At 44.6% G+C, this 12,587-nt stretch overlaps 2 protein-coding genes across 4 annotated transcripts; one reads left to right on the forward strand and one right to left on the reverse strand.

The window, feature by feature from the left end:
- Positions 1–466: 466 nt before the first annotated feature.
- Positions 467–6,541, reverse strand: dcst2 (DC-STAMP domain containing 2). Of its 2 annotated transcripts, none has more exons than XM_077598714.1 (15): positions 6,292–6,541; positions 5,556–5,821; positions 5,313–5,483; positions 5,151–5,252; positions 4,431–4,625; positions 4,184–4,249; positions 3,878–4,091; positions 3,650–3,807; positions 3,152–3,316; positions 2,321–2,488; positions 2,143–2,243; positions 1,281–1,399; positions 1,133–1,218; positions 977–1,057; positions 467–866 (listed from the first exon to the last, which is right to left on the reverse strand). In XM_077598714.1, exons 1-15 carry the CDS (start codon positions 6,342–6,344, stop codon positions 829–831), a joined length of 1,983 nt encoding a protein of 660 aa, XP_077454840.1. In that variant the 5' UTR covers positions 6,345–6,541; the 3' UTR covers positions 467–828. The 2 variants fall into 2 exon arrangements, with proteins under 2 accessions (XP_077454840.1, XP_077454839.1); XM_077598713.1 differs by having other exon boundaries at positions 977–1,070; positions 6,292–6,538.
- On the forward strand, positions 6,512–12,382 carry dcst1 (DC-STAMP domain containing 1). Of its 2 annotated transcripts, XM_077598716.1 has the most exons (16): positions 6,512–6,575; positions 6,652–6,777; positions 6,925–6,999; positions 7,554–7,682; positions 7,750–7,889; positions 7,985–8,126; positions 8,340–8,483; positions 9,060–9,181; positions 9,250–9,407; positions 9,479–9,578; positions 10,052–10,147; positions 10,212–10,338; positions 10,405–10,521; positions 10,581–10,723; positions 12,038–12,130; positions 12,214–12,382. In XM_077598716.1, the coding sequence occupies exons 1-16, from the start codon at positions 6,548–6,550 to the stop codon at positions 12,283–12,285; spliced, it is 1,812 nt and encodes a 603-aa protein (XP_077454842.1). In that variant the 5' UTR covers positions 6,512–6,547; the 3' UTR covers positions 12,286–12,382. The 2 variants fall into 2 exon arrangements, with proteins under 2 accessions (XP_077454842.1, XP_077454841.1); XM_077598715.1 differs by having other exon boundaries at positions 10,212–10,521.
- The last annotated feature ends 205 nt before the right edge of the window (positions 12,383–12,587 follow it).

Genomic DNA, 12,587 nt, shown 5'->3' on the forward strand with positions numbered 1-12,587 from the left:
GGGTGTCTTGGATGTCTTTGATGGTCATCCATGAGCTCGCTTTAAAAATGACAGCAAGATGGCAGCCGGTATTTTTTTTAGTTTTTGATCCTAGTAAAGCAAGGGTGTCAGACTCGGGTTGGTTCGCGGGCCGCTTTAACGTCAACTTGATTTCACGCGGGCTGGACCATTTTAGATATAATATTTAGATTTTTTTTAAATAAATGGATTAAAAAAACTGGATTAAAAGCCCTGAATATTCAATGTTTATAGATCTAAAACAATGTTTATTTGAGCTTTTTTAAATATATTTTTAGATTTTACAAAATGATTTTTGAACTAAAAACAGACAAATGGATTAAAAAATGACAATTATTGATTTAAAAGGGGGAAAATCAGGAAATTTAATATACATCTATACTCTTCATTTTAATTTGATCCTAAAACAGAAAGTTAGCACTCATGATTTACTTTCCCGGGCCACACAAAATGATGCGGCGGGCCAGATTTGGCCCCCGGGCCGCCACTTTGACACGTGTAGTAAAGGATCTAAAAGTAAATCTTCAAATTAAAGCAAATATATTTAATATTTCCAATTTTTCAAAGTACTAATATATTTTCAAAATCACCATAACACGGCGCAAATGGACAAGACGACATAACAATATTTCCGACTTCATTAAACTCGGATCTAGGTTGACATTTGAATATTTTTCTTACAATTTGCTGGAATGGTAGACACAAGGATGGGGCGAGCTCAAGTTTGCCTGCCGCTAAAAACGGAGGTGATGATGGAGAAGACGCCGTCGGACTCCCGGGGGGGCTCCGGCGACCTCCGACGAAACAGGTTCAAGATGGAACCTCGGCCTTCGTCCTCACTAGAGTCGCTGACGTCCACAGAAAAACAAACAAACTTCATTTTTTCATACTTGATATGTTTTAGATTTGGATTTAGACTTTCTACCTTTCCAGGGTTTTTACTATTTCTGCCACTTACATCTCCTCCTGGCTGTCCTTCTTGAAGGACACGGGTCGCGCACATACGTCACACCTCCTCCCCACACTTTTGAAACACGACCTACAAAAGACACCTCCCCACAAAAGCAGAAAACTGAAACCCCCGTGACATCACCCGACCCGGCCGCCGTCCTACCTGGGCACCGCTGGACGTCGCAGACGAAGGCCCCGAACCCCGCCCACTCGCCGCAGGTCACGCAAACGTCTGCTCCCGCCGGTAGCCTGACGACGACACGACATTTGATCGACGACTCGGGCCATGGCGGACATTTATTGGGACGCACCGGAGACAGCCGCACAGCTTGGCTCTTTTGGGTGGTTTCTTCGCCGTGGCGCTCAGCACGGCTCTTCCCGCCGCCCGCCGCTCGTCCAGGATGTGCTGGCGAAGGAAGCGGATTCGTGCCTGGTGGGTTGAGCGGGAAAAACAAGACGTTAAACAGAGAAAAACATGGACGCCACGTCGGTGTTACGGTCGACACCACCAATAACCCCTTTCTTCGTTCTTGTGTAATCGCAAAATAAAATTCTGACGTGTGTGACCTCTGACCTCATGACCCCTAAATTGAATCACCTCTTCCATTTCATATTACAAATATATGCTATACATTTAATCAGTCTCTGTATTGTTTTTTGAGTTATCGCTAAAAAAATTGACCTTTGTGACCTCTGACCTTATCCTCATGACCCCCAAATTGAATCACCTCTTCCATTTCATATTACAAACATATGCTACACTATTAATCAGTCTCTGAATTGGTTTTTGAATTATCGCAAAATAATTTTTCGGACCTTTGTGACCTCTGACCTCATCCTCATGACCCCAAAATTGAATCACCTATTCCATTTCATATTACAAACATATGCTGTAAGTTTGATAACACTCCTTGTATTTGTTCTTGGGTTATTGCAAAATTCCTGATCTCATCAGTGACCTTTGACCTCATGAACCCAAAATTTACATCAGCACAATCATTTAAGCTTCATATCACAAGTATATCCTTATGATTCGCTAATCATTTCTTTGTTCTTGAGTTATCACACAATTCCTGGTCTTATCTCTCTGACCTTTGACCTCATGAGCCACAAATGTCATCACCTTTTCTATTTATATTAATAAATATTCCTCGCCAGGTTGGTTTCATTTACCTTCTCAGTTTCAGGGTAGAAGTACGCGCAGATGAGGCGACGCGATCGCAGCACCATCCCTCTACCGAGCGCCACCATCAGAGTCAAGCCCAGCAGGAAGCCTGAGAACGGAGTGGCTCGGGGTCACTTGGGGGTCACGCGGCCATCACCTGGGGCTACGCCCGCCTTTCCGTCCCACCTAAAGCAAAGTTGGTGGCGTCGTCGGGTTCTGACGGCGTGAAGAGACACTTCTTGCTGATCACCGTGACGTTTCCCGCCTGCAGGACGTTGAAGGACGCCGCCAGGTCGCGCATGATGTCGGCCAGGTAGCCCAAACCGTTCACCTGGACGGACACCGTTACGGGGGCTGCGGGTTCACATGGTTGCCAGGATTTCATATTAAAAAGGATGACATTTAAGTGAATTAAAAGTGCTGCATATAGTTTTGAAACATTGGTCAGTGTTAGACAGGGCTATAGTTGTGTTAAATGTGCTTTTGGGTCTGTTTTTCTCTATTGTTTACATTCTTAATTTATTAGCTGTTGGCTTGTTTGTAGTAGCTAGGAATGTTAGCATCTTAACAAAGATAATTACGAAGGTATACTTGTGTTAAATGTGCTTTTGTGTCGGTTCTTCTCTATTGTTGACAATTTAGTATTTGTTAGCTTGTTTGTAGTAGCTTGGAATGTTAGCATCTTGCCAAAGATTATTGACAGTTACAGTTATGCTAAATGTGCGCTGGTTTCCATTTTCCTTTATTGTTTACACCAATTTCCTAGCTGTTAGCTTGTTTGTAGTAGCTTGGAATGTTAGCATCTTATCAAAAATGATTGGCAGAAGTGTAGTTGTGTTAAATGCGCATTTGTTTACACTCCTATACGCATAGCTGTTAGCTTGTTTTCAGTAGCTTTTAATGTTATCACCTTACCAAAGATAATTCATTCATGTAGGCAGTACGTGTTGTAACACACATTGGAACTTGTGTTAAATAAACATGTCAGTCAAGGTGTGATAGTCAAATTTTGCCCACCTCGGGCTGTGACACCCTCCTGGACCAGGCGGTGGACCTGATCCAGAAGCCAGAAGACTAGGTAGTCCACGCAGACTAGAACCGCTGACATCGTTGCATGTCTAAGCACCCAAACCACGCCCATCAGGACCGCCCGACGCTCTCTACCCGTTGGCCGCAGAGCCACTGAAATAGCGAGAGAAATACAGGAAGTGATTGATAGAAAGTGCCAGACAGAAAGTGAAAGACAGGAAGTGGCAGACAGGAAGTGGTGGACAGAAAAAGTGACCGGTGGGGGTGGGAGACACGAAATGGCAGACAGTAAGTGGAAATTGACAGACAAGAAGTGGCGTATAGAACAGAAATTTGTGGACAGGAAGTGACAAACAGGAAGTTATAGACGGAAAATGATGGTTCGAAAGTAGCACACAAAACAGAAAGTGGCAGACAAGAAGGGTTGGTCATAAAGTGGCAGCAACTGTCACATGAGCTAGCATGACTCGGCTATCGTCGACTCACGTGGCTTAATGTAGAGGCGGGACTCCCTGCGCGTGATTGGCAGGACGGATTCCCCGCCCTCTGAAGTCACCTGACGTTCCACTTCTAAAAACTGCGCGCTGATGTAAACGTTGTCGAAATTCAAGCGCGTCAAGTACCTGCGCTGGTACAGAAACGCCCTGCATTGACACGTTAGCGACCGTTAGCTTCCGATGGCAATAAAAACAAAAGGACAGGGATGGTGGTCACCTGACGAGGGAGCAGCCGAGGACCAGGAGCCCCGCCCACACCAGCGGCCCCCTGAGCTCGTTGAAGATTTTGAAGTCTTGGGTCAGCCGCTCCAGGATGAGCTGGCCCGTCTCGTGTGGCGAGCGGCTAATGTTAGCCTCCGCCTCAAAGCTAGCTGATACCGACAGGTTGAACTCGAAGTGGCTTTTCATTTTTCGGAAAGCGGACACGGCGGCTAAAAAAGAGCGGCACGGTCAAATCGGGAATCTAACACGGGAATGTCCATGACTGTAGTTTGGACACAAAATGGCGGCCTGACAAACTTACGCTCGGCCAGATGCTCCTTTAGCTTGGCGGAAATGTACTCTGGGATCATGCAGAACAGCTTGGCAACTGAAAGACACCAAGCAACACATCTTTGACCCGGCGACCAATCGACCGACCGATCGGTAAGCCTGCCGCCATAACAAATTTTAGGAAAAAAAAAAAACAATGAGCCAATTTAATCACTAAAATAGTAACACTATATCCAAATAACGCACCCATTTAAATGACATTTTGAGGCGAGACGCACCATCGGCAATTTTGCAAAGCCCTTTGACCAGGCTGACGATCTCGCAGAGGATTTTGATTTCCCCCAGCTTTTCTTCGCAGTCAGCCTTGGCCCGATCGAAGACATCGTAGCACTTCCTGGCCGGAGCACCCATTTTGTCGTTGCAGACGTTCCCGATGTTCTCCAGGAAGTGAAGGACGTTCCTCAGAGTGCGAGCTAGCGTGGGAGGGCGGTCATGCAGAAAAGCACTAATGCTATTTTTGGGCTCAAAATACACCTGTTATCGGCCATTTCTGGACCGAAACCACTTTGAAAAAAACACTTACCGTATTTACTCGCATATAATCCGCCCAAGTGTATGAGCCAGACCCATAAAATTGCTTTCAAATTGAATTTTACAATTTCTCACCTATAAGCTCCATATTCATGGTTTTAATAGGGAGCACAAATGTGTTTCTTTGACAGGAAAATCTTATATTTTCTGTATTTTGAAATAAATGACCGTATCGCCCGCATTGTCTTGCGTCATGGCGTCATGGCGCCATGGCGTTATGGTGTTATGGTGTTTCGTCTTTGTCGCCTTGCAGTTTCGTGCATGTTGTCTTTTTATGCGCATATAAGCCATACCCTCGATTTAGTCATCTTTTTTTTTTGTCTGACAAATGTGGCTTATATGCAAGTGAATACAGTATATAGTCCCGATATCGGCGCCACGCGACATGACGGCTAACGGTTTCTCACCTACGTGGCGGATGCCGTCGCTAATGGCGGCGAACAGCTTGTTGACTCTGTTGGCCAAGGCGGCGGCGTTCCTGCCGATCTGTTTGATGTGATCCACGGCGGCTAAAAAAAAAGCCGCACCTTATGCTACGCAAGGCCACCCCGCCGGCGGGCGTGTCTTACCCTGTAGGGGTGCGGCCGCGTTCTTTATCAGCTGCCGCGTTTGATTGGCCGCCAACTCGGCGCCGCACATCAGGCTCGAAGCGGCCCGCTCGGAATTCGCCAACATGTTGGCCACCGGACCGGACATGAGGACGGACGTGCTCACCAACAACAGGAAGTTGCGGCCGTTGGCTGCAGGTGCGAGCGCACGCGGGTGGTCACAAACAGGCGCCGGCGGGCGGATGGCTAGGTCACGTGACTTACATGAACACAGCGAGGGTAACATGATCATGACGGCGGCGCGCACGCCGATGGACGTCCCCATACCGAAGGCCGCCAGGGTCGCCAGGGCTAGCGTGCTGTACACGCACGTCCACAGTGGCGCCCCCTTGAGGACGAGCAGCATCACGCCGTAGGTCGCCGCTAGCGTGAGGCCGGCGAGGAAGGCCAGCAGGTTCCGCAACGCTGCGCAAATGTCGTTCCGCAACTTTCTGCGACGCCGGATGTCCAACGACCAGGAAGAGCCTGACCTTGGGTGCAAAATATAAATAAATAAATGAATAAATAAATAAACAAACAAATAAATAGATAAAAACACTTGATATAAGAGTTTTCTTCATTCCATTGCAGGCTCATAACAAAAAAACAAACGCAAATCAGAGGCTTGAATGGAATTGTTTTTATATCTATAAACAACAAATGAAATATTCCAAAATGAGTGACAGAAAGTTTAAAATGTAAAAATGTGAATATTTTTTCAAGTTCAATTAATTTAATTTATTTATGTTAAAAGGACGAAATCTTTTTTTAAATATAAAATGAATACATTTAAGAAATATTTTGATAAAATTTAACATTTAGGGTAAAATTAAATCAGCTAAAATATTATTTTTCTTTACAAAATCTTAACTCGGAGAATTAAATAGAAATTGTAAATCCACAAAAACTTAAAATAAATTGTCAGATAAAAATAATTAAAAGAAAAAAAGTAATTCTCAACCTTCGCCGCCGCCACATTGACCACTGACTTCCTATCGACGACTGACCTGCCATTTTTTAATTCTTTATTTTTTTGCAGGCGTAAAAATAAAAAAAGAATAAACTTCACATAACAGTCACGTTTTTACACGTCACTTTGATCCCCTTAGGCGCTCACGTATGACGTCATGGCGTCACACAGTGCTTTGCTTCTTTCAAATCTCTCCCAAATCGACCAAAACTCTGCATGATGGTCGCAAATATTAAAAATAATCACCATGACTCGTGACGAACAACCTCGCAGCAGTGAGTTTTTTTAAAAAACAGTCTTAACATTGTCTTGTTCTTTAACACCCTCTGGTGGCAAAAACCTGTCTTGCAGCTGTGGAGCAACTGATCAAACGCTTCCTCCCAGGAGTTTGCCAGCGGTTCCTCCTCAGCCAATCGGAGGAAGTGAAGTTAGCCTACGTCATCATCAGGGGCCTCTTTGGAGCGCTGAGCGGCTCAGGTAAATCAAGTAACGTGTTATCACCGTCGTAACTCACTGGCTGCCACTGACGGAGATGGACGTCCGCTCTATTTTGCTCTATTTTTGTACAAATAAATTGGACGTCCTTCTCCGTCAGTGGTACTGAAACGTAATTATCCATGTCAGTCATGTTCCTGGCGATCGCACCGGGCCTGCCGCTGAACTACGACCTCAAGCTGATGACGGGAAGCTTATTAACAGGTGAGGAAAATGAGAAATCGGGCTTTTTGATTATGCATATTTATAATATTACTATACTATGTAAACAATTTTTTAAAAACATTTTTTTCAATAGCACCTTTTATTTTGGCAAACACCAATCTTTAGGAGCACGATTTTTTTTTGCAGATTTTTTTCTACAATTGCCCTATTTTTTATTTTCGTATTATTTATTATTATTATTATGTATTATTATTTATTCTTATTATTATGATTGTGATTGTGATTATGGTTATGATTACGAATCTGATTAGGATTATGATTGTGATTAGGATTAGGATTATGATGATGATTATGATTATGGTAATGATAATGATAATTTTTAGTATTATTTATTATTATTTTTTATTTATTATTATTTAGTATTATTTATTATTATTATCATTATTGTTATTATTATTGTAATTATATATATAAATGTTTTGTAAAAAAATATATATATATATATTTTTACAAAATATTTTTGGGGCATTTTTTAGCAAGCATGGTTTTGATCCCATAGACGCCCACGCGACTATTTTTGTGGGCGTGTCCAGGCCTGTGTCTGTTAGGCGGAGCCTCATCATCCACCTTCCGCTGCGCCGTCCTGCTGATGTTTCCCAGCATGCTCGGCTCCCGCGGACGTGCCTTCCTCTTGCTGCTCGTCCTGTCGGCCCTCTACTCAGGTATGATGGAATACTCGCTCACTTTGAATATGGCGGATTATTGCCCCTAACCCTGTTTGATTGACAGGTCCGGTGTCCAACATCCAGCGCAACGTAGAGTCGGCGGCGGCGTCTCTGTCTTGCAATCTGGACCTTCAAGTCCAAAACGCCAAACTGCTGTGGAAGGACGCCGTGGAGCCCTTTAGGAAGGTGGCGGAGGGAGTCGTCGTAAGTTTAGCAAGCGTCCAAATGGGATTTAGGCTTTTTGGGGGGTTTTGGTCCCTGAATAGTAGATCCTAACTGCCGTTCCCCCCGGCGTCCAGGAGGGGGAGACGCAGTTCAAGTCGGACGCCGGCAACAACGACCGCGTCTTCGACGGCGTCCGTAAAGAAGTGTTCTCCGAGGACGGAAACGGGAGCAGTACGCAGGAACGTTTTACTTTGAAAACCCTGAGTCGCTGCGAAGGTGAGGCTTCCTGTCAAGGAGGTGGGGTCGTCAAACTGTGGCACGGGGGCCCACATTCGGCCCGCCAGAACATTTTGCGCGGCCCATAAGAGTGAACAAGGTTTATGGTGCTTTTGCGCTAAAATGGGATTTACAATAGGTATACTTTTGAATGTCAATTTTTATAATTGAACGATAAAAAGAGGATATGTCTTCTGATGTGTTTTTTGGCAGACTTGGTGAACGAAGGCATCCAATCGTGTCGCGGTTGGTTCGCTGACAAGTACAACGAGTGTCTGAATCAGATCAAAGTGCCGTACATCATGCACGCCCTGTGCTTTCCCATGAAGTTCCATTTCCTCTGCGACATCGTTCGAGGTGAGCCAATCAGATGCCCAAAGCGCATCGGGATCGGTCAGAAAGGTCAACCGCGTCCAATCCGTTTCAAGTTTGGAGGGGGACAACCAATGAATGCTTTCTGGATCACCTGCTCTTCATTTTCAGGACACTACCTGACTATTTTGGGTCATTTTCTGTTAATTGTTGGGTAGTATTTACACTTCCTGTTGGTTTTGTAGCATTCCATGATCACTCTATTCCTGTTGACTTAAATGCATTTTTCAGGATACTACCTGATGGCTTTTGAAACATGTTTAGTTCTTTGTTGTTTATTTACACTTCCTGTTAGTTTTGTAGCATTCTAGAATCACTTCCGGTTCGTTTTGGGTCACTTTCTGTTGACTTAAGTGCATTTTCAGGACACTACACTGACTCTTTTGGGTCATTTTCTGTTATTATTTGGGCATTTACACTTCCTGTTGTCTTTGTAGCATTCTAAGATCACTTCCTGTTAATTTTGGGTTACTCCCTGGGTTACTAACATCTTATTGATGTGCGTATGGGTCATCGTCAGTGGCACTCCATGAGTTAACGATGATTTTTTTTGGCCACCAGTGATGACCGCCTGGTGCAAGGACAACATTCCCGTGGAGAAAAACTTTGGTCAGCTTTTCGATAAACTCAACACTTCGGTGGATCTTCTCCGGACGCAATTCAGCAGCAAGCTGGTCGTCAAGGTCAGCCCGTCCTTCCTACTTCTTTTTCTTCTTCTTCTTCTTTGCCGACGCCGCGGTGTGTCCGACAGGAGAATCAGACGCAGTTGCCGTTGGACGGCCAAATCCTGGACGGCGACTTTGAGCGTGAGATCCAAGCTTCCATCCAAAAACTGGCGGCTCGTACGAGTCAAGTTGTCGGCGTTCTTCGAATCATCATGTCCTTCACCTTCATTTCTGTCTTCACCCAGTGAGCGCCTCGCATATTTGGTTCTTTTCTTCACCCCATTTATTATTATTGTTATTATTATTATTTTTTAGGTCTCTGGGTTACGTGCGGAAATTTCGAGGGGACCTGTATTTCGACAACATGTACGTCACCAAGTACTTCGGCATCGTCGACCGACGCAGGATGTCAGCGGTAACGTTTTGGACGAGGACAGATTGAAATGGGTTTGTCACGGTGGACGTGGGAGGGCAGCGAGGGGGTGCTGGAGCCTATCCCACCCTGAATTGGTGGCCAGCCAATCGCAGGGCACAATTATACAAACAACCAATCACTCATAGCTAGGGACAATTTAGAGAACATGTGTCAAAGTGGCGGCCCGGGGGCCAAATGATTTTTTATATATATTTTTTTATCTCTGTACTTTTCCAAAAAATCAACTGGTATGTTTTTAAATCTTCCATATTATTGGACTCAGTTTTCATAATAAGAATTGATATTAATTTTCATTTTTCCAAAAATTAATTCAATGCCACTCTCCCACTTCCAACGGATCGTACATCTACTTGTGACAAACTCATTTTAATTCACAGCATGATAATGTCTGCATGCCTCCTAATTGCATCTATTGTCGTCAATGGCAACCGGGCTTCTTCTTCAATTATCAGGGGAAGCGCTTTTTGTTGCCCCTGAACCCGTCAGAAAGACGAACATTTGTGGACCCCTGGAGTCCTAAAATCCACCCCGAAGAACTCAAACAAGTGGTAGGCTAACATGCTAATCCCAATTATTGCTAATTAGCCCTTAACGCTAACATTTTGTGTGTAGTTGTCAAGCATCTTTCAAGTGTTATCCGCCGTCCTATTGGCCGTTGTCCTGTTCACGGTGGACATTTCTGTCTTTCGGGTTTTGGACGTGGTTAGCAAACACACACACACCACCTTTAACTTTACCAGTAAGACACGCCCACCGCACGTCAACGCACTGTCGGGCGAGTCGTTTCACATTTTCTCATTTCCAGGCAGCCAGGACGTGGACATCCGAGTGGGCGGGGACTCGATGATGGCCCGCCTCCTGCGGAAGTCCTTTTCCGCCTTCAACGTTTCTTCCAGGGTTCACGTCTTCTCCGACAACAAAGGTAAGTCAGTCGGAGGCGGTCCGTTGGGTCGCCACGTTAAGCTCGCTCCTCTTCGGCAGAGTGCGTGACTCCGCCCACACACTCGGGCGTGTCCGCCTACGGCTGGGTGGGCTGGTGCCTCCTGCTGGCGGCGCTCTTTAGCTGCCTTCAGATTTACGCTAACCGCATGCGGAGAGTCATCGCTGCCTTCTTCTACCCACGGGTAACGCCCATTTTTTTTCAAATGTGTTAGCATGCTAATGCTAATCATGAAATTCGGTTGTTACATGTCAGTTTTGTGTTGAATTGTGGAAAACGTGTACAGTTAACCCTTCTACCACGGCTAACGGCAGTTTTTCAAATATGTTAGCATGCTAATGCTAATCAAGAAATTTTGTTGTTACGTGTCAGTTACTTTTGTGTTGAATTGTCAAAACGTGTACAGTTAACTCCTCTACCCACAGGTAACGCCCATTTTTTCAACATGTTAGCATGCTAATGCTAATCATGAAATTCGGTCGTTACATGTCAGTTTTGTGTTGAATTGTGGAAAACGTGTACAGGTAACCCTTCCACCACGGGTAACACCAGTTTTTCAAATTTGTTAGCATGCTAATGCTAATCAAGAAATTTGGTCGTTACCTGTCAGTTACTTTTGTGTTGAATTGTGGAAAATGTGTACAGTTAACCCTTCTTCTACCCATGGGTAACGCCCATTTTTTTTTCAAATGTGTTAGCATGCTAATGCTAATCATGACATTCGGTTGATACGCGTGAGTTACTTTTGTGTTGAATTGTGGAAAATGTGTAGAGTTAGCCCTTCATAGATTCTATGTCTACTGCCTAAGGCTAGATTTTAACTTCCTGTCGTCTTGTGGAATTTCTGGGCCACTTCCTGTTGATATGGGGTGTATTTCAGGTCACTTCTGGTTTATGTTAGCTCACTTTCATGTTCTTTTTCGGACAGTTTAGTTTTGACAAATGACGAGATTCATTATAAACTCAGCGGCCACCTGCCTATGACGTCGTTAGATGTCCAATCCATTTAAAGTGGGAGGGATGGCAGTGAATGAACAAATGTTCTGCCTTCCCTCCCACTTCAAATGGATTGGACGTCAAGTAGTGTTAAAGTAGCGTTAAAAGTGTTCAACTAGCGTTCACAGCACGATTGGACGCCACGTGATTGGACGTCTATTGCCGTCCTTGGCAGCCAATAGAGTAAATCTCTCATTATATTCATGTTCCTGGAGCTCAACTCATACTTTATTCAAATAATCCGCTTATTTGCCGCACGCGTGCCGGGGTTTTTACGCTTTGCTAACTCATCACTGTGCGGCAGGAAGTGACATCACCAACTATTTCCGTTAAGGGGCAGTACAAAGACTGTTTGTTATGCTAAAAGGACACTTGGCAGGTGTTGTTCACTTGCTGGTCGACAAAATAAAACATTTGAACCTTATTTTTAAAAAGAAAGTGCCTAGTATTTTAGGTAATATAATGAAAGCCCTGGAAAAGTTGTTTTATTTTTGTCTTTCAGAGGGAAAAAAGAAGAATCTTGTTTTTGTACAATCTCTCCCTGTACAGAAGAATGCTACACAAGCCCACAAAAACGGAACACGCCCACACAAACGTAATCAAACTGCCGTCGAATTCCGCGGAATATCTTTAAGAAGTGGACGTCGTGTACTCAAGAAAAAATGTGCTTGTCCGCAGGCCTCGGCGTGGTTTTCCCGGCTGTGGCGGCGGCGGGGAAGGTCGGCGTCTGCCCCGCAAAATCGAGTCTGAAATGCTGAATAACAACAGTACATAAACAAAAATATTGATTCTTTTTAGGCTTTTTTTAATCCTTATTTTATAATAAAGGGCCAATAATATGTAAACATTTTGCATGTTCTCCCCGGACTTGCGTGGGTTTTCTCTGGGTACTCCGCTTTGCACCCACATTCACAAAACATGCATGCTAGGTTAGCTGGCTAACCTCTATGAATAGTTGCCTATCTCCTCGTGGCCTGCGATTGGCTGGCCACCAATTCAGGGTGCTCGCAGTCACCCGGGATAGGCTTCAGCACCCCCCGCGACCATAAAAT

This window comes from Stigmatopora argus, chromosome 4, assembly GCF_051989625.1.
Source record: "Stigmatopora argus isolate UIUO_Sarg chromosome 4, RoL_Sarg_1.0, whole genome shotgun sequence".
NCBI lineage: Eukaryota > Metazoa > Chordata > Actinopteri > Syngnathiformes > Syngnathidae > Stigmatopora > Stigmatopora argus.

Coding starts and splice junctions, on each gene's coding strand:
- dcst2 (XM_077598713.1), bottom strand. CDS start 6,344: ATGGCAGGTCAGTCGTCGATAGGAAGTCAGTGGTCAATGTGGCGGCGG. Junction 4,626..5,150: donor CGACGGCATCCGCCACGTAG/GTGAGAAACCGT, acceptor CTCCCACGCTAG/CTCGCACTCTGAGGAACGTC. Junction 3,808..3,877: donor CTCGGCTGCTCCCTCGTCAG/GTGACCACCATC, acceptor GTGTCAATGCAG/GGCGTTTCTGTACCAGCGCA.
- dcst1 (XM_077598715.1), top strand. CDS start 6,548: ATGACTCGTGACGAACAACCTCGCAGCA. Junction 9,408..9,478: donor TTCATTTCTGTCTTCACCCA/GTGAGCGCCTCG, acceptor ATTATTTTTTAG/GTCTCTGGGTTACGTGCGGA. Junction 12,131..12,213: donor CGGAACACGCCCACACAAAC/GTAATCAAACTG, acceptor GCTTGTCCGCAG/GCCTCGGCGTGGTTTTCCCG.